The 26,621-nt window shown below is 46.1% G+C and overlaps 9 protein-coding genes across 11 annotated transcripts, besides 1 other annotated feature; 6 read left to right on the plus strand and 3 right to left on the minus strand.

Annotated features, from left to right (window-relative positions):
* Nucleotides 1–11: 11 nt before the first annotated feature.
* Nucleotides 12–2,417, plus strand: TSTA_069490 (uncharacterized protein; the record flags this gene model as incomplete). Its single annotated transcript, XM_002340875.1, has 5 exons — nt 12–606; nt 664–1,529; nt 1,592–1,773; nt 1,832–2,066; nt 2,118–2,417. The coding sequence occupies 5 exons, from the start codon at nt 12–14 to the stop codon at nt 2,124–2,126; spliced, it is 1,887 nt and encodes a 628-aa protein (XP_002340916.1). The 3' UTR covers nt 2,127–2,417.
* TSTA_069500 (translation initiation protein Sua5) lies at nt 2,247–3,806 on the minus strand (the record flags this gene model as incomplete). The annotated part of the gene is made up of 2 exons (XM_002340876.1): nt 2,936–3,806; nt 2,247–2,914 (listed from the first exon to the last, which is right to left on the minus strand). Exons 1-2 carry the CDS (start codon nt 3,537–3,539, stop codon nt 2,247–2,249), a joined length of 1,272 nt encoding a protein of 423 aa, XP_002340917.1. The 5' UTR covers nt 3,540–3,806.
* Nucleotides 3,807–4,305: 499 nt separating this feature from the next.
* Nucleotides 4,306–5,601, plus strand: TSTA_069510 (uncharacterized protein; the record flags this gene model as incomplete). Its single annotated transcript, XM_002340877.1, has 3 exons — nt 4,306–4,981; nt 5,115–5,367; nt 5,396–5,601. The coding sequence occupies exons 1-3, from the start codon at nt 4,682–4,684 to the stop codon at nt 5,599–5,601; spliced, it is 759 nt and encodes a 252-aa protein (XP_002340918.1). The 5' UTR covers nt 4,306–4,681.
* Nucleotides 5,602–5,676: 75 nt separating this feature from the next.
* TSTA_069520 (epoxide hydrolase, putative) lies at nt 5,677–8,008 on the plus strand. Of its 2 annotated transcripts, XM_002340878.1 has the most exons (8): nt 5,677–6,334; nt 6,404–6,537; nt 6,596–6,868; nt 6,928–6,936; nt 6,989–7,175; nt 7,228–7,354; nt 7,408–7,563; nt 7,619–8,008. In XM_002340878.1, the coding sequence occupies exons 1-8, from the start codon at nt 6,117–6,119 to the stop codon at nt 7,700–7,702; spliced, it is 1,188 nt and encodes a 395-aa protein (XP_002340919.1). In that variant the 5' UTR covers nt 5,677–6,116; the 3' UTR covers nt 7,703–8,008. The 2 variants fall into 2 exon arrangements, with proteins under 2 accessions (XP_002340919.1, XP_002340920.1); XM_002340879.1 differs by having other exon boundaries at nt 5,677–6,537.
* Nucleotides 8,009–8,083: 75 nt separating this feature from the next.
* TSTA_069530 (uncharacterized protein) lies at nt 8,084–10,680 on the plus strand (the record flags this gene model as incomplete). The annotated part of the gene is made up of 4 exons (XM_002340880.1): nt 8,084–8,412; nt 8,485–8,622; nt 8,686–9,172; nt 9,232–10,680. 4 exons carry the CDS (start codon nt 8,084–8,086, stop codon nt 10,678–10,680), a joined length of 2,403 nt encoding a protein of 800 aa, XP_002340921.1.
* A 67-nt stretch (nt 10,681–10,747) lies between these two features.
* On the minus strand, nt 10,748–12,734 carry TSTA_069540 (uncharacterized protein; the record flags this gene model as incomplete). Its single annotated transcript, XM_002340881.1, has 3 exons — nt 10,748–11,424; nt 11,483–12,323; nt 12,390–12,734. The coding sequence occupies 3 exons, from the start codon at nt 12,732–12,734 to the stop codon at nt 10,859–10,861; spliced, it is 1,752 nt and encodes a 583-aa protein (XP_002340922.1). The 3' UTR covers nt 10,748–10,858.
* A 380-nt stretch (nt 12,735–13,114) lies between these two features.
* TSTA_069550 (adenosine deaminase) lies at nt 13,115–17,934 on the plus strand (the record flags this gene model as incomplete). Of its 2 annotated transcripts, XM_002340882.1 has the most annotated exons (12): nt 13,115–13,942; nt 14,004–14,048; nt 14,113–14,179; nt 14,258–14,528; nt 14,599–14,695; nt 14,752–14,849; nt 14,923–15,139; nt 15,198–15,345; nt 15,427–15,599; nt 16,056–16,071; nt 16,136–17,210; nt 17,505–17,934. In XM_002340882.1, the coding sequence occupies 12 exons, from the start codon at nt 13,115–13,117 to the stop codon at nt 17,932–17,934; spliced, it is 3,465 nt and encodes a 1,154-aa protein (XP_002340923.1). The 2 variants fall into 2 exon arrangements, with proteins under 2 accessions (XP_002340923.1, XP_002340924.1); XM_002340883.1 differs by having other exon boundaries at nt 15,198–15,599.
* A 314-nt stretch (nt 17,935–18,248) lies between these two features.
* Nucleotides 18,249–19,479, plus strand: TSTA_069560 (NADH-ubiquinone dehydrogenase 24 kDa subunit, putative). The gene is made up of 3 exons (XM_002340884.1): nt 18,249–18,427; nt 18,554–18,844; nt 18,898–19,479. Exons 1-3 carry the CDS (start codon nt 18,305–18,307, stop codon nt 19,264–19,266), a joined length of 783 nt encoding a protein of 260 aa, XP_002340925.1. The 5' UTR covers nt 18,249–18,304; the 3' UTR covers nt 19,267–19,479.
* Nucleotides 19,480–19,640: 161 nt separating this feature from the next.
* TSTA_069570 (SNF2 family helicase, putative) lies at nt 19,641–26,568 on the minus strand (the record flags this gene model as incomplete). Its single annotated transcript, XM_002340885.1, has 6 exons — nt 25,834–26,568; nt 25,633–25,777; nt 24,860–25,582; nt 21,388–24,793; nt 19,998–21,337; nt 19,641–19,938 (listed from the first exon to the last, which is right to left on the minus strand). Exons 1-6 carry the CDS (start codon nt 26,336–26,338, stop codon nt 19,641–19,643), a joined length of 6,417 nt encoding a protein of 2,138 aa, XP_002340926.1. The 5' UTR covers nt 26,339–26,568.
* Nucleotides 23,164–23,188: a microsatellite.
* Nucleotides 26,569–26,621: the final 53 nt, after the last annotated feature.

Raw genomic sequence — 26,621 nt, forward strand, 5'->3', positions numbered from 1 at the left:
CATGAAAGAAAATGGAAGCGAACGGCGGACCCTCAACTACACCGGAGGGACAACATGAAACGGACTCTCTAAACCAGATCAAACACGTTCAACAAACCCCGGAAAACTCCAACAGTCATACGAATGACGCAGAAGAAGTACGGCCGCCGTTACCACCGCGTCCCGGGACCATTGATCTCTTAAGTGAAGGGAACGCATTCCGTACGACGCCCACCAGATCGAACTTGCAGTCCCATGCGACAACAGCCCTGTCTTTAACAGATATTACCGGTCAAACAAATCCAGATGGAAAAGAGAATTTTGTTACCGGTTTTGGACGTACTTTATTAGGGAGAGGGCTACGAGCAAAGGCTAGTCTAAGTCAACTAAATAGTGCTCGCGCCAGTGAGGCTGGCGACACTGCCAGTGTAGTGAGCTATGTACCGAACTCCGAGGAAGGTCAGGAGGAAAGTCTATTTGGGGAGTTCGCGAATGAAAATAATGCGCAGGATCATGAGGACGTGGAAATTCTAAGCCTTGACGAATATCCCCAGGACGGTACTGAACTTGAATTTGTAGAAGAATTTGAGCCAATTGGGCAACTAGACGAGGATGGCGAAAATGAAGGTAGGCAGTTGAGTGCCGAGCCAAGATTTCTGGAACATTGCTAAGGAATTGGCACAGAATCACTTCTCCAAAAATGGAAAGCGAAGCGAAAGCATTATTTGATCCTATCAGCTGCTGGAAAGCCGATATATACTCGACACGGTGACAGTGGTTTAGTGTCTGGCTATATCGGTATCATACAAACGATTATCTCATTCTACCAAGACGCAGACGACACCTTGCGGAGTTTCATGGCAGGAGATACGAAGATTGTCATCCTATCAAAGACTCCGCTGTATTTGGTTGCTATCAGTCGTTTATTGGAAAGCGAGAGTCATCTGAGACTTCAACTGGATGCGCTGTATATGCAGATACTATCGACCTTAACACTCCCAGCCTTAAATCATCTATTTTCAATTCGACCATCTACAGATCTGAAGAGACCTTTACAAGGTACCGAAACATTACTTTCTTCGCTTGCTGATTCTTTCACAAAGGGTTCTCCTACGGCTCTTTTATCGGCATTGGAATGCTTGAAATTACGCAAGTCGCACCGGCAAGTTATCAATAATCTCTTACTCAAAAACAGAGCGGAGAAACTCCTTTACGGACTGGTGGCCGCTGGCGGCAGACTGGTCAGTGTAGTCCGACCAAAGAAACATTCTCTTCATCCAGGTGACTTGCAGCTTCTTTTCAATATGATCTTTGAAGCAGACGGTGTAAAAGCCGGTGGCGGCGAGAGCTGGATACCTGTCTGTCTACCCGGGTTTAATAGTTCGGGTTATCTGTACATGTATGTCAGTTTCTTAGATCTGAATGACGACTCGGGAGGCGTGGTCACGGACGATGACACACCAAAGGATGAATCTGCGGCCATTGTTCTCATAAGCGCGGACAAGGAGAGTTTTTTCCAGCTTCAAGAGATGCGCAATAAACTAGTTGAGGTATAGATTAATCGCTTCGTTATATGCTTTAAGTCACTATGCTAACATTCTTGTCATCATAGCAAATGCGCAAAAGTGGAAGTATAAGGATAATAAAAGAATCAATCAAGAAGGGTAGACCTTTGCCAACCGACCTCGTCCCAGATACAGTCCTCCGACATTTCTTATACAAATCAAAGGCGCACGTACAATTCGTCATGTCTTCGTACGCACCAGATTTTACGTCTCTGACTCGGCATCGAAGGTACGAACCTTTTCCTGATAACATTAACTTATCAGCTATTTACATGACCTAATCCTAGACTGATATCAACCTACAACTCGCTCCACGAAAGCGTGCATGCGCGGAACACACACGTCAAAATACACTATGGCACCAGCAGATCCGCAAGCGCATTTGCGTGGGTAACTCCCACCTTCGAGTTCTATTGCATAGCTGGGCCGGATGCGACTCGCACCGCTCTCTCGCAAAGCGCAAATAAGATCCGTCAATGGGTACACCAAGAAGAAGAGAGGCTATTCATTATTGGTGGTGCAGTAAGTTCTCTTCCTTGTTGCTTGAGGTAGTGCTGTACTGACATGCTCTAGGTATTTTAATAAGCTGATAGATCTCTGGATAGGGGATTGAGCGGATCGTTTAGTTATTAGATAGATTATGTATATACGCTTCAGAACTCCTGTATATGCCACGAAGTCTATGTGTCCTCCCTTTAAACTCTATACAACAACAAACACTTCCGCCGCCTTTCGCAGCCTGTTCATCACCGCCGCCGCAAGGTCGCCCTCGTCGTCACGAATACCCTCGATATATATTGCATCCACATTCTCAGCATCCAGACTTCGCAATGTAGCAAATAGACCACGAGCAATGGACTCCGCGCTGGCACCTAGGTGTACGTCGTAGACTGTAGTAGAACTATCTCCTAAAGGTACTGAAATTTGGTGGATGGAGAGGGTGTCGCCGTCGTTTGAAGCTTGGGTCGTTTGTTTAGTCTCAGCGTCTGAGAGGCTAAGAGCAATAGGCCATGTCTTCGTCCTGACAATCCCAATCTTCCGTCCAGAAAACCCATTCGCATTCCCATTGCTGCTGCCACCGCCTCCAATCAAATCCTTCTTCACACGATCCGCGACAGAAGCCAAATCCGATCCAGCCTCAAACAAAACAACACGCGCTTTGGGCGAATAATGTCTATACTTCATCCCCGGCGATCTGGGAGCTTCCTTGCCCTGCAAGGCACTATCATTATATCCGACCTGCACATTCTCCCAACCGGGACAGGTCCTTATCTCCTCGATTCCGATACCGCCTGGCCGCAGGACGGCGGGTGGGTTGGTGAGGCCGTCGACTACGGTACTCTCAACACCGACACCGCAGGGTCCGCCGTCTAAGATCAGGTCAATTCTACTTTGTAAATCGTGGTAGACATGTTCTGCTGTTGTTGGGGACGGTTTTGTGGATGCATTGGCAGAGGGGGCTGCGAGTGGCCTATCGGTGACGTGAATCAAGAGACGCGCAAATGCAGACGAAGGCATTCGCACGCCAAAAGTAGGTAAATTTGCCGTAACTTCTTTCGCCAGCAGAGAACCCTTCGGATTCGGGAGGAGGATCGTAAGTGCCCCTGGCCAAAATCGGGATATAAGAGGTTCATATATTGCGGGTATTTTCGTAGTTGGCGATCCTCCATTAGGATTTAGTAATCGATTCACCATCTCAATCGAATCTACATGAACAATTAATGGGTTATCGGACGGTCTTTGTTTGGCTTTGTATATCCCTTGCACTGAGCCACTCCTCGTCGCATCTGCGCCGAGACCATATACAGTCTCCGTGGGGAATCCGACGGGGATATCGCTTGTGCGTAGAGTTTCTGCTGCTTCGAGAACGGCAGCCGCTTCGGGCGTATTCTTGCTCTTTTCTTCTTCCCACCATTCTGCAATTGATCTATTAGGTTCGAGGGGCTTGTTGAGGCGTTGGACGGGGAGGATTCGGGTTTGTCGTTGTTCAGTCATTGTGGATACAGTGCGCCGGGCACGGCGGAAGAAAAGACGGAATGTGGGCAACAGTGTGGCTGTCTTTCTTCGGTTTGGTTTTGAACGAATAATAGAGGGGAGGTTTTCGAGGGACTTGAGGTTGTGTTGTTCGTACCCCTCTATCAAGCCAATCGTGTGTACCGAGTGTGAATGCAGGTTAGAATGCGGAGTTGTAGGCACGACAATATCAAATCAAGCACTGTTCAGGATGGTATTCAGTGGAATATCAGTTGGTGACTTGGCGATGTGGAATCATAATGAATCAGTTGGTTATCAAAATTTGATGCCTTGGAGATTTTTTTCCCTTAGCTTATCTTATCAGTGTCCAGTGTGATTGGCGCGATGACGTTTTTTGTTTAGTTACCGTACAATACCGTGCGTACAGTACAGTACAAGAGCGTTACAGTTATTTCCTTCAAGAGAGGCGATGTTTCAACAAGGCATTCATTTATTATAATCCCTCTCATCCATCTTACTGGAAGTACCCATACCACCGGCACTCACCGAGGTTGTCTCTAAATTGTCAATATAGTTTCTCAAAGGCGATTCTCCAAACCCTCCACTTCAGCTGTCCAGGGCAAGTGCCTCCTTGCGAGAACTCTGGATTGGCGACGCTACTCTGACACGAGCACTCTCGTCGCTAAAGCAGTGTCCATCCATTCAGACTTGAACCTCTGCCATATATATCTGCATGATGCTCAATATTCGCTGTGGTTTAGCATTACGAAATGGCTATTAAGGGATACTCGGCGATACCAGGAGATCTGACGACATCTAACGGGCTGGTGAGGCTAGGTCTTGCTGTAATGGCAAATCTATCTACACTCCTACTAGAGGCGGCGGCCGGATCCGATCAGACGACTTCCTGTGTGGTTAAATTCAATGCACATACTGTTCAAAATAATCAAAGAGAACGGTATCGCTCTTAGAAAACTCTTTGCACAGCCCTTAATAAACTAGTGACACTCATTCGGTGCCACTATCCCAATATTCTTGGAACGGCCTCTAGCATCAATCCTCGAGATGAATACATAGTATATCTTGTTACGAAGCATACAGAGGAAAGTACTAATCTCGATACGCCAAAAATCCGTGCAGCAACGAATGCTAACACGGAGAAAATGATTTCCACTATGGATATCGTCGACTCCGAATGCTTGGAAGCTGAGAAACCAAAACTTCGCTTGATTTATTCGGAAACCATTGAACCTCCATCTATCATACTCGACCCCAACGACCTGCAGAGTGCAGATACTCTTTGTCCTGACAAGATGGTTGCACATATTGTTTTAGCAGATTTAGATATGATTGTGAAATTAGGCCATGGGGTTGGTTTAGGCGAAGCTGAAGCGATGCATCTGGCATCTACTCGCACGACCATACCTGTACCGAAGCTTCTCAGCGCATATATCCTTGATGGTGTTGGATAAATTGTGATCTCATATGAGGTGGGAGAGCCACTCAATCAGTACTGGGACCGTTCTTCGAAAAGTGAGCAGAATCGCGTTCTCGAGAAGTTACAGGACTATGTGAATCAGATGGGGGAGATTCCAGGCGATTCTATTCGTCGCATTGGACAAATCACCTTGTCGAGACGGCATCTTCGAGGCCGGCTACGGCGACTACACCAAGTACAGCTACGTCCGTACACATCCGAGGAAAGCTTCAACGAGGGGCTCCTTCACAGCTTTGCGAGATCAACTAACCCCGAAAGTGCTCGAAGGTGAAAATGACATTGAATCGAATTTTTCTCAACAGCGAGTACATGCTGTACCAAACAATCCGAGGTCTGAGAAGCCACAAGATCGTGTTTATACACGGGGACCTACATCCAGGAAACATACTTGTTCGGACTGACGGCACCATCGTCTTACTGGACTGGGGTCTAGCTGGATTTTACCCGGAGTACTGGGAGTTCTACCGTGAGCTTCATAGTTTACCCTGGAGAACGTCATGGGATCATATGGTGGAGAAGTTCATTCCCCCCTTTTATGTTGAGTATGCTGTGATTAATCGTGTATTCGCAACGGTATCGAACTAATGACTCGCCGCTGTTAGAGTGACCCATCCTGAGGCGGTTGTCTGGCGTTAAAAGACTAGCATTAATGTAAAACAGTCGCAGAAATTACTAGGTTCGGACTCACGGTCAATCATGGCTAACCTCCAACCTTGAATCACCTATTCATACTTATCACCGGCATCCCTATTCAGGAAGTATGTACATATTTCATAAGCACTAGGAGTTAGTCGTATGACCAGGTGCGCTTCGCTCTATTTTAAGTAAAAGCTTATAGTGCTCAACGCATCTCTAATAACAGATAGTACTCCATCTATTACTATTTCGACTCTGATAACCAGGAGAATATAATACATATCGTATCAATACCGTAAAACAACATACCAACAATACCGCTATTCTCGATTCGTACTTGAAAAACAATGAGCATCCGTCACCGCTGCTCCTTTGTTCTCTTCTTAGGCACCAATAGACCACCATATTCAGTGCAATTCCTGAAAATCTGCTAATCCATCCATCCTCAATTCAATCCCATAACAATGTCTCTCAAATTCGCTACAGTCCCAGCAGGGGCCAAGGTCCAACCAAAGCCCTTCAAAGTATCTATCCCTGACGAGCAGCTCGAAGAGTTACAGACTCTCATCAGATTGGCCAAGACTGCTCCACCAACATACGAGGGCTCCCAGGAGGATGGTAGACTTGGGGTTCCGAGTAGTTGGCTAGCAAATGCCAAGGAGGAATGGAAGAAATTCGACTGGTAAGTTTTGCACGTTAGTTATCAAGGGTTACTCTTGGACTGCAGTTGATTGGATGACTTGCACGACAGGAGAGAATCCGAGAACGAGTTCAATGAGTTTCCGCAATTCACCTATGAGATTGAAGGGCTCAGAATGCATTTTGTGGCATTGTTCTCTGAGAAGGAAGATGCAAAGCCAATTGCTTTTCTGCATGGATGGCCCGGTGGGTGTTGACTGGGCCGAAAGCATAGCAAAGTACCGATATTAATGGTTTCATGTAGGAAGCTTCTTGGAATTCTTACCACTACTCTCGCTCTTCCGCGAGAAGTATGAACCCACTACGTTGCCGTATCACCTGATTGTGCCTTCTCTCCCAGGCTATACATTCTCATCAGATCTACCTGCCGACCGAGACTTTACCTCGCCTGATGCCGCCAGGATCTTGAATCAGCTGATGGTCAATCTCGGATTTGGGAACGGATATGTCGTTCAAGGCGGCGACGTAGGGTCTAAAATTGGTCGTATCCTAGGTGCAAAATACGACTCTTGCAAAGGTGAGTATACCAGGACGATCCCCGAACAAATCCAAAATGACTGACAATCAATCAAACAGCTGTTCACTGTATGTACCTGTCGGGAGTGGGAGATTTGTCCCCAGCTAAAACTTATCGCAGTGAATTTTGCGGGAAAACTTAACCCGCCGAAAGATGCAACAGAGGATCTATCAGCTGTCGAACAAGAAGGCCTCAAGAGAGCACAGTGGTTCGGTACCTATGGTACTGCTTATTACTTTGATCATGCGACTCGACCGAGTACAATCAGTCATATCTTGTCCACAAATCCGGTCGCTCTCCTCATATGGTAAGAACCTGTGCAGACAACGGTCAATATAGGGTTGTACTAATAATACCAGGATCGGGGAGAGATTTCGTGACTGGCCTGACAAGCGAAATCCCGTCCCACTTCGGACGATACTGCAGGAAGTCACTCTATATTGGTTGACAGATACGTTTCCAAGATCCATCTACACCTATCGCGAAGTATGAGCAATTTGTCCTCATGAGCATGAAATGTTTACTGACATTGGTAACAGACTTACCCTCCTCCACCTGTGCCACCTGCACAGCAGCCTGATCAGTACATTCACAAACCCTTTGGCTTCTCTTATTTCCCGCAGGAAGTTATACCTGCCCCTCGGTCATGGGTAGAACGTACAGGCAACTTGGTTTTCTGGAAAGAACATACGAAGGTGAGACTCTCATATCACACAAACCAAGTCTTCATACTCATAAATCTTAATCCAGGGAGGTCATTTTGCAGCACTTGAATGCCCGCAAGAGCTTGCAGACGATATTGTAGAATTCGTCGAGCAGGTTTGGCAACAGTAGTGGACTGGGAAATATGGAACTAGAGTACTTGGAGAAATGGTTACTAGAATGCGCGTCCGACGTTTATTTATGCGATGGTTATTGCTGCAATCCCCTCTCTAATAATTTATATTCCAGGGTCTCATTTTAACTGACGATGAAGGTTGCTACAATAACTCTCGATGCTATTAATTTAGCGTAGTGCGCCTTGCCGTTATCCCTGTACAGCGTGCAGTAGCCTTGCCACTGTAGGTCACAAGACATTAAGTACAAGCTTCTCACACTATTCAGATTGAAAATTACGAATCAACCATGTATGCACGTGCGTGCTCTCCTTTTCTTTCTTCCGAGGTCTTTCGTACTACGTAAAGGTATACAATACACAAGTATAGTGGAAGTACCATGCAGCCCTCGGAATACCTCACTCGTCGTGAGCTCACAGAGCAATACAATATTCACTTCCTCGGACCAGTGCAGCCTTGTCGCTGGCCAGAAACTCACCGCAGACTGTTTGCAGACGTACAGAAACTTGGTGACCAGAAATTCGACTCTTATGTCGAGAGTATCACCGTCGACTCGATTGACAAGCCATGGAGAGCACGAACACAATGGCGAGCGAAAAGACTTGCGGCGCTCGCGAAGAAGTATCGCGGGGAAGGCCATAGGGAGCGGGGTTGGAGGAATAATATTGAACCTGAGGTATTTCAGCGATTTAGTGTTGAAGTTACCTGGTAAGTCTGCAACACTTATTCTTTCTTTGTCTTTTTTTTCTTCTTTTCCGTTTTTCATTAACATGCATATAGCCCCGAATGTAGGTCAAGATTGTGGGAATCTGAATTCAATGCTGCCGTAGACAACTTGGAGCCATTCGCAGAATCATTGGAAGAGCGTCGTTTGAAGAGGAGAGCTTGTGAATGCCCTGAACAGCTGGGAAGTAATAGGTAAGATATATTGAGCGAGCTATACCTAAGCCACCTTTAAGACTGACATCAGGACTGAACCAGCTACGAGCCTGGCATCAACATGATCTTCTCAGACAGATCCGAAGCAGCAATCAAGCATGTTCCCCCGTTGCCTATCAAGAAGTCAAATAGGAATAAGCAGTCTAAAGAAGAGCCAGACAGGGTGTATGGACTGAAACAAGCCGGGGACTTCAACTTCATTCTAAACTCTGCCGCCAAAACAGACCCTTCCAAGCGCCTACGAGACACCATAGAGATCAGTCCGTTCTTTAACGAGCGGGAGCCTCTTCTATTTCCTTTCCTAATCATGGAGGCCAAATCCACTAAACAGGGTGATACGGCCGCTGTCGAGTTACAGAGTGCCTTCTGCATAAGACGGCTCCTGAGGCTGCAGCAAAATCTCAAAGAAGCAGCGGGTGAAGAAACTCAATGGAAAACGGGGCCGCTTTTATGGTTCTTTCACTGGTATGGCGAGCGTTGGATAGTTGCTGGCTGTTTCGTGGAAAACGTCAATGGGAGCGCACATTGGGTAAGTATTTCATATTGAGCTACCCAAACTCACCTGTTCCCTAACGACCAAGATAATAGTCTACCGTTGACTTGTGGAGTGGAAATATTTGCGATCTTGACGGAGCGATTCAGCTTCTTTTGATTGTTGATTACATTTTTGACTGGGCTCGCGACGTTTACCGGCGATCCATCTTTAATGAACTGAATATACTAGCCTCTGATGATATCGCTGGTACGGTCCCCATACCGGATATCTACTCTACGATCGAAAGGTCAGTATCTGCATGGGTGGATGAAGCAGAAAGGGAACGGCCATCTCAGGATTCAAATGCTTTCTACGAGCAAGCTACCACTGATGACACGGTTCCTGAATTTTTGAATCTGATTCATCCTCAGGGAGTAGTTCGTGACGCGTCTATCATTGAGTCAAAGTTTCTTGCGCTACATATCGCCGTGGATAATGTTGAGAGCTTTTTACTTTCGTTCCCCACAGTTGAAAGTTCATACAAGGCCATCCAGGTTATTCTACAGTATATGCAGGATGCGTGGCGGATGGATGCCAGTACTCTTCAAGAACTGGAAACTCACTGGACCGGCAATGACCGCGGATATTCTGATGATCAAGAAATATTCTATGCACGAGTTGTAGTCCTCATGCACATTGGACCCGAATGGCAACCCGTCCGATTGATCACATATCTCGCTGTCTCAGAGGCGGCTTTGAAGATGATGGCTAGTAAACTGGCGACAAATCCAATGTCTAATTTCTTTGATTCCAATTTCAAGGTTGCTGTTAAGTCCCATATTTCCAAGCAATCGCTCCTCAGACGCATTGACATGTTCAAGGAACATTCAATTGTCGACAATTTGACTGCAGCTGTATACACCATGTGTCTGTCTAGTACGATACACCGACGTGGCGGAAGGATCAAGAACGAATTTTCCCTAAACCGACGTGCGCCGTTCTTCGGGTTTGTCCAGGACAATGCACCCGGCGTGCTCGATATGGTGACCACGGTCTATGAGTCACATAAAATCGGCCGTAAACAGCCCACAGACTCATATTTACGTTATTCATGTATCCGGACCAAGCAAACCAGACAGTTCGGGAGTATCCGGATGTGGACTCACCTTGAGCCCCTATTCGTTCATTATACGGGGTGTATCTTGGTCGATGGACTTCATCAAAACGGCAACATACCCAAAAGGTGTCTATATACTGTCGATGGTTCATGCGAAATGGAAGTAGTACCTGAACTGCTTGATCGCTTGTCACAACAAGGACGTTACTACAGTACAGTGCCGTTAGACCCGGGGACTCGGCTTGGAGAATACTTTGGCTTTCTGAATCAGCAAAGTCAGGCAATTGGATTTTGGAACCAGAATAGAGATCCGGAGTCTATTGCAGTTTGGCTGGAATTCTTGAGCAGACAAGATACAAGCAAGTCAAAGCAGCAGCCGATAGTGATTGTTTTAGACGACGAACCCACCACCGAAGTTCATGAACAAGATGTGGATATGGCATGATTTTTCTTTTCAATACAATATAGAACATTTTCAACACCTTGGACCACTTTTTGCGGGAAAGATGAAGCCATTGCAGCGTACCTTCGAAATATTGTCGTGACTGTCATTTAGGTATGTTGAGTAAAATCTATATCAGAATATTGAGCGCTGTCTTCTGTCATATCCCGCTTGGAATTATCTATTCCTGGAGGTCCAGAATGACACTGGCTTTTTCACTTGTTAGCTTCCCCTTCCACATAGTAACATCACTATCCTTGTCTCCCATATCTTCAATAAAAGACTGGCTCCAATCTTTGAGTCTATCCAGCCCTACAGATGAAATTTCCTGGGTCGGATGCGCAATGATCGCGCCGTGAACACAGACTTTGATGCGGAGTAATTTACTGTCATCTGGTGGTACATTCATGCTCTCTATAGGGATTGGTTGCACCTGCATGAGCTCTGGGTTATAAACAGTGCCAGGCTTAAATTGAATCAACTCATACCGTGTCCCAGGCGGCGGAAAGTAAGATGCTCGTAGTTCGATGGCGTCACAAAACAGATCTCTTATGCATTTTTTGAGACGATCCTCATGGTGGGATTGTTGCAGCAAAGTATTATCTAGATATGGGCCTAGTAGGTGCATAATGTCGATCGTCAGGATTTCAGCATGTGGTATGACAAAGGCCTCTTTGAAATGATTGCTGTCTTGTAGCAATAGGTGCAGTGCTGCTCGATGGAATCTTTCGAGAAACTCAGGAGTAACTATCGGTCTCTGTTAGAAAGCAATTTATAAGAACAAAATCAAAAAGGAAGAACCTACCTGCTTGTTGTAAAGCAGTTTGATACACTCTCAACATCAAACTTTCGAAATGCAAGGTTGTCCACATGCCCTCTGAGTAGAAAATGCATTCACGAATGAACTTGAAGATCATGGCTCGGAATGCAGCCGATGAATGGCTTTGTAGAAGATCTACACTGCCAATGCTCTCCAAGATGAAATTACCAAGTCGTTCATGAGGTGACTGCTTAAGAGGTTGATTAAGAGCCTGACACAGCATGTCAGCAGCAAATATGACGGACGATTCGATCTGATGCATGAGCTGTCGAGTGGACTTGGCCATCTCAACAGCATATGTCTTAGTCGAATGCGGTGATAACAATTCATTCAGACGAAGAGCTTCATTCAGATTTGATTTCAGACGTCGAATCTCTTGATCTTGCGCATAGAGTTCGGCTGTAAGGAGGTCATTGGTCGTTGACTGTGGTTTTTCGCCCTTCTTACCAGTCCTCAGCATGTTGAGTCTGAGATTTTGGTTATAGTTTTGCTCGAGTAATTTGTTTATTGTATGTTGATACTGTGCTTCTTCTTCTGTCTTTCGAACCATGAGTCTGGTCACTTGTTGCTCTAGCAACTGCATTCTTTTTCTTAAATGGGTTTCTGAAAGATGACCTTCATGACTAATCTTTGGACCAGGCTCTTTCTCATCTTGTGTCCTTGGGTTTGTATTGGACAACGTCTCATCACCGTTCTCCTGTCGGCATTGTGTATCAATCACGTCTACCTCCTCTTCCGATAGATCACCCAAATCCGTAAGGCTGCTGCAAGACGAAATACCATCATCCACCGACGTAACAAATTGTACACTTTCCTGGGCTATGGTCTAAATGTATCGTTAGTGTTAAAAGTTTGTAAAGTTTAAGATAAAATCTAATAATGTTCTGACTACCTCTTCACGTTCTTCCACCGTGCCACCTGGATTGTGATATCTCGCTGGCAGATTTGCAGACTGATTCAACTTTTTTAGACCTTTTCCAAAAGCTCTCTTGCGTTTTTCGATGGTTCTTTCGGCGAATGTCTTCTTCACCTTTGACGAACTTTGCTTTGGAATGACGTTAGACCGAAGTCTTTTGTCGATTATATGGCTAGCTTGTATTGCACTGGAGCGCGCATGCTTCGGCAGGATTGCTTCATTTGACTCTGGAGGAAGGTATACCCATCCTTTACTATGAAATCGAGCTTTTCGTTGTCGGTGTCTTCCTGAAGACTGCACTTTGGAATGAGAAGAATCCATTTTTACGTCGTGATGCGATAACACAGGAGTTGATAGATGGATGAGGTCTTCAAGGCATTCACACTTGAAAAAAACTTTGCAATAAGGAAGGTCATTTGCCCCGGCATTAGCCGAGTTTCATATTGTGAATCGAAAAAAATGGACAGGAGGAAAATGCGGCGCAGGCAAGGCTATACATGTACTAGCCAGGATGTCTCTAGACTAACGCATGCCCCTGTCGAAAACGCCTTGTTGCCTTCATTCAGCCTTGCACTAAATGTAGATTGGAAAAGAAAAGGGCGGAAGATAAAAATTGTAGCGGTGAGAAAGATGAGACACAAATACTTATCTTGTTCACATATCTCCTCGGTTGGTTGTTGGCTTCAGAAGCTCAAATCACCATGTCACGAAGAATAAATCCACCGCGAAGGGTGAGGCGCAAGCTTCACCATGATTATTATTCTGGAGCTGATGTGGAATCTACAATCACGGCCAGTAGTACCACAGATGACGGTATTACAGTCAGAGAACCCTCAAGATCTGAGCCTGTGAGCGAACGCCCACTCAAGTTCATAGTCGCGCTTGACTTTGGAACTACAAACACTTCCGTATCTTATATCAAGTTCAACCCAGAAAATCCTCCGGATACCGTACACGGCGCTAATATCAGGTCCATACGCTCATGGCCGGATTCCGCGTCAGATCAGAATGACACGAATGATTATAATGCCAATGTACCAAGCGAGAGCTGGTACCGAGAAGGGGAATACATCTGGGGCTATTCTGTGCAGCGACGAATGAGGAAGCTAAGCAGTTCAGAGTTCAAGTCCTGTCAAGACGTGATCAAGTTTTCGAAACTGCTTCTCAATGACCAAGGACATTCCCTGAATAAGTTGAGGAAGCAGTTACGCAGGTTAAACAAATCTGTACATGACGTTATCAGGGACTATCTTATCCAGGTCTTTGCTCATACCAAGAAAGAATTGATAGAGCAGGAGAATTTCAGCGACGCCTGCGCCGTCGAACTTGTGATCTGTATCCCCGCTGGCTGGTCATTCGCTGCTCAAAGAGATATGCAAATGATTATGTGGGACGTCGCTGAAAGAGTGGATTTTGGAAAGAAAGATTTCGAGCCCTTCATCATTCACGAACCTGAGGCTGCTGCTGCACACTTGCTGGAAAATATGGACCCGTCCGATGCCCTCATGGGAAAGAACATCGCGCCTCGGGTAAGGGCCATACATTTTTACACTTGTATCTACGGCCACTGCTAACTGATCGTCTACATAGGAAGGGGAAGTATTCATCATTTGTGATGCTGGCGGAGGTACTGTGGTAAGTACGCCTGCCAAACAGAATACAATTCCTTACTCACCGAGTACTCTTGCCTTAAAAAAAGGATGCTATTACGTACCGGGTGACACAAGTCAACCCATACAGATTCGAAGAAGTAGTTAAGCCTGCAGGTAAGGACTAAGTTCAAAATGGCTCTGCCCTGAAGGGACGTTCCAGAAACATCATCTAACCATCCTACGAACAAACAGGCCGCGCCTGTGGTTCAACCCTAATAAACGACAAAATGTTCCAAGAAGCAGCAGAGCGATTGAGAGGTAACCCATTTCTCGAGGCGACGAATGTTTCGAAGGAATATCTCATCCAGCAATACATATCAAGGACATTCGAATCCGACATCAAAAAAGGGTTCACTTACGAGCAGTACATTGGGAAACAACAGGACAAGATTCACATCCCAATCGTGGGTCTTCGCCGAGATGATGAAAAGGATATTGGAGAGAACTCTTTTTATATTACAAGGTGTCTAGGTTCCTCCTTTCGAGCTTTCTTTTTGCAACCATGTGTCGCAAGCTAATAACGAGATCGTTAGTGAACGAATGGCCCTACACTTTAAGAAAAGTATTGAGGGAACGGTTGAATTGCTGAAGCAACAAAAAGAGAATGCAGAAGTTGTGGACGACGTTGCGGTATATCTCTTTATTCTCCATTCAGGAGGTTCATAGCTAACGACTACCACGAATAGAAAATAATTCTTGCTGGAGGTTTTTCCTCGTCCGATGCCTTGCAGAAGCGAATTCAAGAAGAGTTTACAGGCGTGGATATCATAACGCCTAAGAAAAGGTGACAAGCTATTACCTAAACTCACCAGCAAGCATACTTCGTATCACACAGACTGCTGACAATCTTTCCAAAGAGATACGGCTACCATCGTCTCCCATGGCGCCGTATTTCGTGCTCTGAACAAGGAGGCTGGACCACAACGCAAAATCATGGCTAGCTGGGGCGTGCTTCAGGACGAGAGTTACATTCCCGGTCGATACAAAGCCCACGACCTCTCCGAGTATATCACGACTGGCACGCTGGATTCCGAGCCGTATGCCACTAATGTTATCCAATGGCTGATTAAGAGGGTAGTTCATTTTCTTCCTTAACTTTGTCCAGCCTCTTTGCTGACAAGAACGCACACAGAACAAAAAGTTGGGAAAGCAAGTTTCATTCAAAACAACTTTATCACAGCACTTTGATATTGGCGAGGATTGGGAGGTTCGGCAGAAGCTCTATGCATCCTTAGAGTTTGTTAGAGATCATTACCACTTCGAACACCCATTTAATGCTCGTAAGTGGGAGAAAGAGAAATTGAATCTGCCTAATTCAAAAATATTTCTTCCCATACTGACACATTTCACTCTTCGTTCAGATGCCGAAGTTGCTGGTGTTGTTGTCGCGAACTTGAATTCCTACAGGGACAGCGGAACGATTCAACCCAAGATATCCATAGCCGACAAGGAGTACTATTCAGTGGAATATGAGATCGTGTTGGAGGTTGATGGGCGAAACATGAAGGCGAAATTGTACTATCCCCCTGGTCAGGTATGCCGTGATGAAATGAAGTTTTGCATTTCAGCGTATTTCCAGGCGGGAACGGATTGAATAGAATTGGAGCAATGTTTTTCTTACATCTTGAAACAATTTTAAAAGAAGTAGAGTACCCATATAAATCATCTTGAGCTGAGTGAAACCGCTTCGTTATACGGAGTATTTAGTGAGTAAAAAGGGGCGTCGGAGATGGCCGAGATCCGGTTGTTTATCAGCGCGGAAGCCAGCCAGAAAAAAAGATTTCTTCTTTTTCTTACCAAAGCGGGATATGGATGTGCAAGTATTTGCGCTTTTTTCATTCTTACGGAGACCGAAGTATCTTTGAACCAGAGAAATATAATTTCTCGATGGATTCGACGATAGGATGTGTCATATATAATCCCTGAGGATGCCTCAATCCGGGTTGTTGAGTTAGATACCCTGAACATACATACCATACTTTGCACATAGATCTACTATAAGCTAGGTACGATATCCAACCAAAAAAAAAGAAAAAAAAAAAGTGATATTGTCTGACTTGGCTATTATAGATTGCAAAGAAAAAAGCAAAATGTGTAACACCAAGTTACACCAGTTTCTCCAGCATCTACCAAAATGCGAACACCACGTCCATCTCGAGGGATGTCTCACGCCAGAACTAATGTTCACTCTGGCAGCTCGCAACGGAGTCTGTCTGCCAAACACAGAGCAGAGACCAGAATTCACATCCCCAGAGACTTTATATGAAAGATATGAACACTTCACTTCCCTCGACGACTTCCTCAGTTACTACTTTATCGGCATGTCCGTGCTTCAGCAGCAGAGTGACTTTGAGGCTCTGGCGTGGGAATATTTCCAAATGGCGCATGCGGATGGCGTTCATCATGCGGAAGTATTTTTTGATCCGCAAGAACATATTAATCGAGGTGTGCCCTTTGAGACCGTTGTGTCTGGGTTTGTTGCGGGTTGTCAACGAGCGGAACAGGAGTACGGAATGACGGCGAAACTTATCATGTGTTTCGTGAAGCATTTACCCGCGAGTGATGCACAAAAGGTATTTGATCTAGCGGTTGAAGGGGGTCATTTCGAGTCCGGCGCAATCCACGGTATCGGTGCTTCATCGTCTGAAGTTGGCCCTCCCAAGGATATGTTCAAGGAGATCTATCAGACGGCCCACTCAAAGGGGATCCGAAGAACTGCCCATGCCGGCGAAGAAGGAGACCCGACTTACATCGAAGCTGCTCTTGAGGCCTACAAATCGCAACGCATCGACCACGGTGTCAGGCTGATCGATAGTCCCCGATTAATGGAGCAAGTTGCCCGAGACGAGATCTTGCTCACAGTTTGTCCCGTGTCAAACGTCAAATTACGAGGTGTCGACCATATAAGCAAAGTTCCGATTCGGGCTTTCTTAGATGCCGGCGTCAAGTTCTCGATTAACAGTGATGATCCGGCGTATTTTGGGGGCTTCATCTTGCATAATTACTGTAGCGTTCAGGAAGCGTTTGATTTGAGTATTGAGGAGTGGAGGACGATTGCAGAGAATAGTATCCATGGCAGCTGGGTTGATCATGAGAGGAAGTTGGAGTTGCTACAAAAGGTGGATGATCATATACGGGCACATCAGTGAGCGGACTGTCCATATCGACTACTACTTGTATCTATTTGTAACTATACCCACGGACCTTTGTGGACCGAACAAAGTCAAACATACCCACCACACCAAACGAGTCATGTCTTATCAGCACCGACTTTCAAATATCGTTTCTATTTCCCAACAATAGCCCACATTAAAAGGTACTTACTGTTGCGTGACTTGAGGACAGATGACTAAGCAGGACAGATCCTAATTGACTATCGCACCGCCCCTCATCCAGATCGATCAACAGACTTAGCAATCACGAAACGACTGATGTTCAGCGCAACCACACGTATAGCACTGAACTCAATCCGGCACCCTCACCAGCTCCCTGTCCACAAGACTTTACTTGCAAAAATGTCAGCATCAACAACAAGTGCCATTCCAGATCGCTACAAGCTAATCTTCTTCGTGCCCCATGACCACGTCGAACCCTGCAAAGAAGCAATCTTTTCCACTGGTGCAGGCTCTTTTCCAGGCGGAAAATACACCAAAGTCTGCTTCCAGACTCCAGGAACTGGACAATTCTTACCTGGGGACGGCGCGATGCCAAACATTGGCGCGGTGGGGGTCTTGGAGCATGTTGAGGAGATGAAAGTTGAGGTTCTGTGTTTGGGGAGAGAGACGATGCTTAATGCTGTGAAGGCTCTGGTCAAGGCACACCCCTATGAGGAGGTTGCGTATGAGGTTTATAAGCTGGAGGATGTTTGATTCCGGACATAGTGAACACTGAGTGGGTGGTTTTCAAGTTTTCGGCAACAGGAGCGCTCCATCAGTCATTGCCAATATTAACAAGCGTAACAACCCATGATCAGCTTGTTCTGAAGTTCAATAGCAATCTAATAATGATGAATTCGAAGCAATATAGAGGGAATCATTGTAGATATAGATATTCAGAAATAACTAATCAACCACTGTGATTGGCCGCCATCGTGACTAAAAGACAATTAAGTCGGCTGTGATTGGCTCGCCAGCTTCCCAGCAAGCCCATTCAACCTTCTGATTTCCGCGCTCCGAACTTCATCAACCACAACTCTTCAACCTCACGCCTGCCAATTCACCAACATCCACGCCAGGAATAATGGCCTCCAAACTATTCCCCGCCGTTGTGCGCTCGTCCCGCCAGATTATTCCACAAGTTTCCAAACCCCAATGGCGATCATTCTCTGCAGTTGCGCCGAAGCTCAGCGATACTCTCCATGTGGTAAGCAACACTCACTCCTCATGGCTTTGTTGTTGCGGCCACTCTTCTACGACTCCCGACGATACCGCTGCTACAAACAATTTGGCGAATTGACAGACTAACACAATGCTTGAACCGCCGCTCTAGCACCGCAACAAACCCGACAACAACCCATCCATCCCTTTCAAGTTCAGCAAAGAGAATGAAAAAATCATCGATGAGATCCTCAAACGCTATCCTCCCCAGTACAAGAAGGCCGCTGTTATGCCCCTTCTCGACCTCGGACAACGCCAGCATGGATTTACTAGTATCAGCGTTATGAACGAGGTGGCTCGTTTGTTGGAGATGCCCCCAATGCGAGTTTATGAAGTCGCGACTTTTTATACCATGTACAACAGAGAACCTGTAGGCAAATACTTTGTCCAGGTCTGCACGACGGTAAGTACATAATTATGCTCGTGGCTTCTGCAGATTTGGACTCACAATGTTAGACACCCTGCCAACTTGGTGGATGCGGAAGCGACAAGATCGTACAGGCAATCAACAACCATCTCGGCATCACCCCCGGCCACACTACAGATGACGGCCTCTTCACTTACATCGAGGTTGAATGTCTCGGTGCCTGCGTCAATGCTCCCATGGTCCAGATCAACGACGACTACTACGAAGATTTGACTCCCGAGTCCATTGTTCAACTCTTGACTGCCCTCAAGGAATCAGCCACAAATCCTGCTGCCAAGGTCCCTGCTCCTGGACCTCTCAGTGGACGGGAAACATGCGAGAATAGTGCCGGTTTAACGAACCTCAAGGAGGTTGTATGGAACCCAGAACAGATGATGAGGAAGGACGGAGAGTTGTAAGCGGAAGCGCCTTATGGACTCTTGTTTGTTTTTCTTTTCTTATTGCAGAAGTCGTCTTATGCTATAGAACTGGGATTGCGACTTCGGTATTGGTGAGATTTCGTGGAGACGGTGGTTAAGATTATGTTCTTTTATAACTGTACAGTATACCGTCACCATAGTTTGTGGTTTTTTATGCAAGAAAGAAAATCAAACCATACACATCACGTGTTCATTCTCTCTTTGCTCGACGCATTCAACAGGATGACTAATAATTTCACTCACTGACTAATTCAGCAATGACTAATCTACTCCAACAGGAAAGCAGGAAAGCAACACCTACGGGAGGTGCGACTGACCGAAGAGACACCAAGAAGGAAAGAGCCTGTCTGCTTCTATTTCCAATCGAACGCGGGAACGTCAAACCCCTTGACATCCTCCTTTCCAACTTCCCCCTCCAGAACAAGTTCATATTTTCCATTAGGACGTCGTACAAGAACCCGTCCATCCTGTCCCTGAAGAATACCAACCTCGAGCGTGTTGAGCGTCGCCAAATTCCAGATGTGGACTTTTTTCTTCTGTCCGAAACGAATGACGCGTCCACTCGATTGAGCTATCGTGCTTTGATACTCGTAATGATTCTTGGCTGCGAATGGAGCAAAGAATATCACATGATTGGCATTTTGCAGGTTGCTATCGCGAATGAATGGTCAGTGAAATCAGCCATCAAGGAAAAAAGGAACAATACTTACAGTCCCGCAGCATTCTCAGTGCCCAATTGAAGGATAGCGACCTTTTTGTCGTGGTTCGCAGAAAATTTCTTCATTTTGCCCCTGCCGTGTTTACCAGTTTTCCCCACAGACACATAGGAGATGTCATTCAATTCCAGCGCCGCCGTCACTACTTGCTGGAGATCCTGGAATTGCAGAAATAGAATTACTTGGTCGTCTTTGGGAATTGAGCTCTCATCTTTCAACAGCTTGATCAGTGCCTCGACCTTTGATCCACCCAGAGGAGTGGGCATGTTGATGGGCTGACACATGGCGAAATATGAGCCGGGAATCACATATTGCTCATCCACAGCTCCACGACAGTCGAGAACAGTGCATTTCTCGTTGCTGAGCACTTCGGCAAGGCAAGATGCGCAGACAATATGCCCACATTTACCCAAGACGCTATGTTTTTTCTTTGCTCGTTGGTCTTTCTGTCCGCAGCTCTGGCAGATTGGCAGGCTGCCAGTGCCCACAAAAGTACACCCTGATTGCGCGAACCTCAGCCCTCTCGTGCAATCCACCAAGGCATGAATATTCACCCTGACTCTATTGGTCCATTCTCGAAGCTCTTTGTGTTTGTCCTCTTTTCCGGTGGGCAAGGCTCTCAGATCAATCTTCGACTTATTTGCCCGGTCCTTGCGCTGAGATATTGGCACATATTCACTGGTAGCATAAATTTCTCTTCCCTGAACTGTTTCTTTCTCATCAGAGCTCTCTTGATCAGACTCTATCTCATCGTCTCCAACATCAACTAGAGGAGTGTCGGCAGCGTTGGATAGACCTTCGTTAGATGGATACCAAAATGCTTCCCAATCGCCTTGTCGATACGATGTCAAAGCTTCATCGATTATACGGCAAGCGAAATTTGAAACATCAGTGTCGCCATAATCGTTTTCTCGGAGGCTCTTTTGCAGCGCGGAAAATTTTGGATCATTTCGATATAGCTGATGATATAACCAAGTTATGGCCTTTGCCTGTTGCTTGATCTCCCCGATAATCTTCTCAATCTCTTTGCGTCTATGCTGCACAAGCTTTTCTGCTGTGTCGATTTTTTCACTTGCAGAACTCCATTTGGGCAAAGCGTCATAGTATGACGAACGCTTGACGATACTCTGTTCTGGTGTATCACACGTGTCGACAATCTCGCTTATTCGTCCCCGCTGATCATGAGCGTACTTTTTTTTCTTTTCCCCAGTTGTTTGCGGATTGTATGATTCGTAGAACACCTTCAGCTCAAGATACAATATCCTCTCAACAGCAGACAGAATCGTGGGTTCATAGTGAACTGTCCATTCGATCTGAGGTATTTCCGGGGTATTCTGCACTTTATTAGTTGGACAGTCAAGTGAAGTAACTTCTTTTCACTTACCTGGCGCATGAATACGTCGCAAAAATGCTGTGCAAGGCCGTTACGGCGGAAATGCCACCCCCGACTCGGAACCTCTCGAAAGAAGTGGAAGTTCTCAGATTCGGAGCGCTTAAATTTGCTCTTCTCGTAATCTTCGTCACAGGTTCTCCCGAGATACACGCCGACAAGTCGAGCCATTCGCTCCGCAGCTGCAAAACCCTTGATAGGGGGCGTGCCGGACATTATCCATCGTGAACGTGCCTTGAGGGAGACCAGTAACGCATGGCGATCCTGATTCAAGTATGTGAATTCATCAATGACCAGCCGTTGGAATCGATACATGTGGAAAACCGTTCCCTTGACATTCTTCATCAACGCCTGTTCGCCTTTTAAGATACCGAATCTTGACCTGTATTGCGCTTTATTCTGGTCCGTCACTAAGTAGGTTTCAAGATCATCTTTTGGCAAAATACTTTTGAAACCTTGATTATCTATTTCCATGGGCGAACGAGCAGCTGCTGGTTCCGAGACATCGCCATCCGCTTGGTTGGTTGGTACATCCTCAGAATAGGGGTTGTACTTGACTCCTTTCCCTGCTATCTTTCTGGATGGTAAGTAGCGGGTATAAGCACCTGTCCCCCATGCGGAGTTTCGCTTAAGATGAATAGAATCTAGAAATGCCTCCGGTCCATCCATTTGCAGTGTCGTGACCCGTTCCTCGATTGAACCAAGCACATCTTCAGACCATGCTTCAAACATTCGCACGCTTCTGCTAGTCATCTTAGGCGGGCATGGTCCTCCAGCGACTTCTTCCAGGCTCTTGAAATACGAGGCAGTTGTGAAAATCGTCCAAGCAACAAGAACAATGTCTGCTGTTTGGAAATTTTTGATAGATGTCCGATGCAATTGGGAGATATCCCTGATTTCAAGGACAGTGTACTTATCTCCAAGAAATCTCACTATCTCGCTTCGCCATTGGTCAAACAGAATATCGGGGACAACGATACAGGTGGCTTTGAGAGGAATTGCGTTATTACATGGCTCTTCCGCTTCAATCACATCCTTCTCATGCTGGCTGTCTATCAGACCCAAAACCACTGCAGTTTTGCCAAAACCAACGTGGTCTGCTAGAACCCCGCCCCTGATCGTACGATGTACAAGCACCTTTGCCTCTGCTCTCCAGTTCATTGGATCCAGAATAGCTTCTTCGACTTCTTCTTCCAGAAAAGCTTCCTGGTCAGTCGATTCGCGTGACAGCGCCCATCGAAGAGACCGCAATTGATCTAATCTTAGTGGGACCATGAAGTGAGGAGGCTGTACTGCTCCAGATTCTCCATTGTTATTCACTATGCGATAACTGCTGGGATGGGCGATATCTGTGTCGTCATTGTTGGTTATTCGCCAGTAGAACTCGACTGTCGCGCTTTCTTCTCGACGATGTGCTATCGCTCTGAAGGCACGATGGAGCAATGTTTTTAGATTGAGAGCAAGACAAAAGTGATGCCTTTGTGCGTCTTTTTTGTTTCCGAGGCCATCCGTTTTCTCAAACAGACAAAATGGGGATGGTCTCGTTTTGTAGTCACGTTCACATCTTGCCGCATCCACTGGGTCTTCAATCGGACGTTCCTTTCCTTTCCGGACTATCCATGCCATTTTTGGCTGTTCGGGAGAACAGCGCTCACAAATCTCGAAAATTGCTTCTATAAGCTTCCAATTCGGACATGGAGACCATGTCGAAAACTTGGCCCAAGCCCATGCAAGTTCATTTATCTCCCGAAAATCCTTGACTTCCCATGATTGTTGTTGTTGTTGTTGTTGTTGTATCGTACCTTCGACATTAGTGGAGGATGATAAAAGCGGGACATAGCAGTTATAGCAACTATAGCCATCCAACTGCACGTTGACCCGGGGATCCAGTATGCGACTAACAAGTCCATTTTGTGAATCACAGTTTATTATGGCCATGGAACCAGCATCAATCCATTGTCGATGAGAAGCCAGAACGGAAGAAGCTCCTGAAGGCAGCAGGTCTTGGTAGCTCCATTTGCTGTCCAACTGCAAAACGATATCTCTCCAGGTATCATTGACCTTGCGGCTGGGGTCTGTCGAAAATACCCAAGAATCTAGCTCACTGGGTCCCAGAACTCTGGGATCCAAGAAAAGAAACAAATCGGGCTCATTGGGCGCGCAGCTGCTACGGCGGTGCAGTGATTGTAGCGCTCCTCCGCAGTTGGATATTCTCTGATAATGTCCACGAATATCCATGGACAATCCTTCCATCGCTGCTTCTTCTCCGCCGACAATAATGTTACTCCAGACCTGTTTCTGAGCTGAGTTTGGAAGACCGCAGACACTCTCATATGACGGTACCAAATCACCGACTCCTTTCAAAGTGACGGTCTTATTTTTCCTAGACAAGGGTCCATAGACCTTCCATTTTCCCTCCAGAACGGACGTGCCGTCTTGAAATACTTCCATTTTTGCTATTGGATGACGAAGCACCTCCCTGAAATAGCTTCCGGCGGGTTCATCGTTCGGTGCTTTCGCAAACAATGTCCAGTGCATCCCATGTGGGCCGATAGCCAGGTGAAGGGTCGAGTAAATACCTTCGTATACGACATTCCAGATGTGCCTTCGCTTAATCGAGACGAACATCAGAGCGTCCTGGCATACTAACTCGATAGCTTCCAAATACTTCTTCCACACTTTCTCGATCTCTTCAGTTGTAGGATAGTGGCCCGACATTTCTTGGTAGAGATGTATAGGCAGTCTGGGTGGCCTAATCATGGATGGAAGTATGTGCAAAAGCAATTCTCGAAACAGTTTTGGATCTCGACGAACGCTGAGTTGCGATACCGGAATTGGTGTGTAGTTGTGGATAGGATTTTCTTTGCAAGCGGCACATGCTGTGAAATTGCAATCTAAGCATCGGTAGAGACCATATAGTCCAAGGCCGTATTGACCTTCACAACTGCAGAGGCTCGAAGTCAATCCGGCAAGTGCCGTGAGCCAGCAGCACGTTGTGATTGTGAGCGATTCAACAGTTCTCATCTTTTCTAAGAAGGAGCTTATCAACGAAACTGCAGGCATACACTCCTCGACTGTGTCGCCGCTATCGATGATTCGTTGTTCGTCGTTGTTAACTTTAAGAACCATGTGGCAAACTATGAGAGCTGCTAGCATTGCTGAGCCAACCACAGTGGTACTCATTGCATTGCCAGCCAAATCCTGCATCTGGGATTGTGACTCTCTCGTCAAGGACAACCGACTCAGTGGCAATCCCTGCATTGCTAACAACTCACGTCCTTGGATCTGACCTCCACGAGATGTACAGTATAGTAGGCCGCTTGGGGTTACGCAACCCATAATACCCGAAGGCCTGGAATCTACATCTCGATCCACGCCTTGTGAGAGGTCTATGCAGCGGCTATAACAAACAGTCAGCACTCCCAGTCAAAAGGTTCGAGTTGGGTCAATGGTTCGAATGACTCACACTTTGTAAGTACTATCAGATCCATCGACTTCCATAACGCGCAGGTGGTTTGCATCAATAGTATCCCAGACTCGCTCAACTTGAGAAAAGAACCACGGCCGGTCCATCCATGTCGGAGGACAACACTTACCACCTTCCTCCCAACCCGTGATCGGCCTTCCGTTGCCGAAACTACTTTCTCGTCGAACATCTGCGTGTCTGATCTTGTACAGAGACCAAGTAGGTGAAGACTTTGGTTCGAATACAGGCGCACGCTCAAGCTTCCGCTGCTCTATCACATTGTCATCCGCATCGATAAACTCTGTAAATGGTGAACTAGCTCTGCGCTGAAAGCCAGAAAGGATCTTTCCCCACTCCTCAAGCAATTCCTTCCCATTTTTGACAAGGGAGTTATCAATGCACAGAGCATATGATCTTTCACGTGTCTGCGGGATATAAAAATCTTTAGTATCAACCTTGACATGATGACAATAGTACCCAATGTTCTGAAATGAACGCTGAATAGGCACCCAAGGCGCACTACTAACGTTCTCGATAATTATCAGTTTGGGTTTGTGCATTTTGCAATATGCTACGAGACCTTTGAAGGTGTCGTTAGATTCACCACGCTCGCCAAACTTCTTCCGAAAATTGTTCAGCATGGAGTAATCAACACATGGAAAGCCAACGATCAGTAGATCTGGCTGCGTGGGCACTTTTTTTTTTGCTCCATACGCTGTGGTTCTGTATAAAGTCAGAGTTTTCAAACCAACGTACGCATTGGACATACATACGCAAATTCTTTACTCAGCTCTAATACATCCCTGAAGAGTATAGGCGGGTGAAAGTTTCTCTCGATGTATGCCTGCTTATGCTCGACAATTTCCGCGCTGAAAAGTTGTTTGAAGGAAAAGGGGCCAATGCTCATCTTTTTCAGTTCTATGAACAGAGGTCAGTGAATCCTAAAAAATAATCTTCTTGTGGCGAATACTCACCTGAAACAACCAGTTCAAGAGCAAGAATCGGACTTTCAGTTCCCGAGCACATGGTGGCCACACGCAGTGGGCGTCCGTTAAGCGAGTCGAGTAACTCTTTGAATCCATCTTCTTGAACGGCATGGCGAGTGATTTCTTCAAAGATTTGGTTCAGGTCATGGATAGGAGGCAAGTCACCAGCCAAACCATTCTGTGGTGAGAATTTTTGCCTAATTTGGTTGGCATAGTCCATCTCCACAAACTCACTCACCAACTGAGAAGTTGGCTCAATTTTTTGTCGTTTCCTTGTTCCCCGACGACCGGTAGCCTTCGCTATTTCTTGTGGTGTTGATGGTGAAGGTTCCTCGAAACGCGTTTCTCTCTGTTGGGTTCCATCTTGCTGAACGGCTAGGTCGATCTCATTTGTAGAGGCTCGAACTTGCTGTTCTTCTTGATCAATCCTGTCGACTTCTGCCTGACTCGAGTCTCTCTTGACTGCTCGACCTCGAGTCGTTTGTCGTGGCATGATGTCTCTGTCCAAGATGGCCAATCCGAGAGCAGGAGTGATAAGATAGACTCACTTGATGTGAGTTTTCGGCCTGTGCACTTGGGATCACAGAAAGAAGAGTATTCAACAAGATTGATATTGATAAATTCAACTCGGAGTTCAATAAAAAGTGCAAATTGTGAAGAGGAAAAGAATAGTTACATGCAGGAAGGGAGGAAAGAATCAAATGAGAGAAAAGAAAGAAATAATCTGGGATGCACTGAGAAATATTAACGTGGATATCTCTAGTCACATCGTATCA

Source organism: Talaromyces stipitatus, genomic scaffold (genome assembly GCF_000003125.1).
Source record: "Talaromyces stipitatus ATCC 10500 scf_1105507295523 genomic scaffold, whole genome shotgun sequence".
NCBI classification, from domain to species: Eukaryota; Fungi; Ascomycota; class Eurotiomycetes; order Eurotiales; family Trichocomaceae; genus Talaromyces; species Talaromyces stipitatus.

Bases quoted from the DNA above. Each gene is read 5' to 3' on its own strand.
- TSTA_069520 (XM_002340878.1), top strand. From the start codon at position 6,117: ATGTCTCTCAAATTCGCTACAGTCCCAGCAGGGGCCAAGGTCCAACCA. The intron at 6,538-6,595 runs GTGGGTGTTGAC...GGTTTCATGTAG, and splicing joins TTTTCTGCATGGATGGCCCG to GAAGCTTCTTGGAATTCTTA. The intron at 7,564-7,618 runs GTGAGACTCTCA...ATCTTAATCCAG, and splicing joins TCTGGAAAGAACATACGAAG to GGAGGTCATTTTGCAGCACT.
- TSTA_069560 (XM_002340884.1), top strand. From the start codon at position 18,305: ATGGCCTCCAAACTATTCCCCGCCGTTGTGCGCTCGTCCCGCCAGATT. The intron at 18,428-18,553 runs GTAAGCAACACT...CCGCCGCTCTAG, and splicing joins TCAGCGATACTCTCCATGTG to CACCGCAACAAACCCGACAA. The intron at 18,845-18,897 runs GTAAGTACATAA...TCACAATGTTAG, and splicing joins TTGTCCAGGTCTGCACGACG to ACACCCTGCCAACTTGGTGG.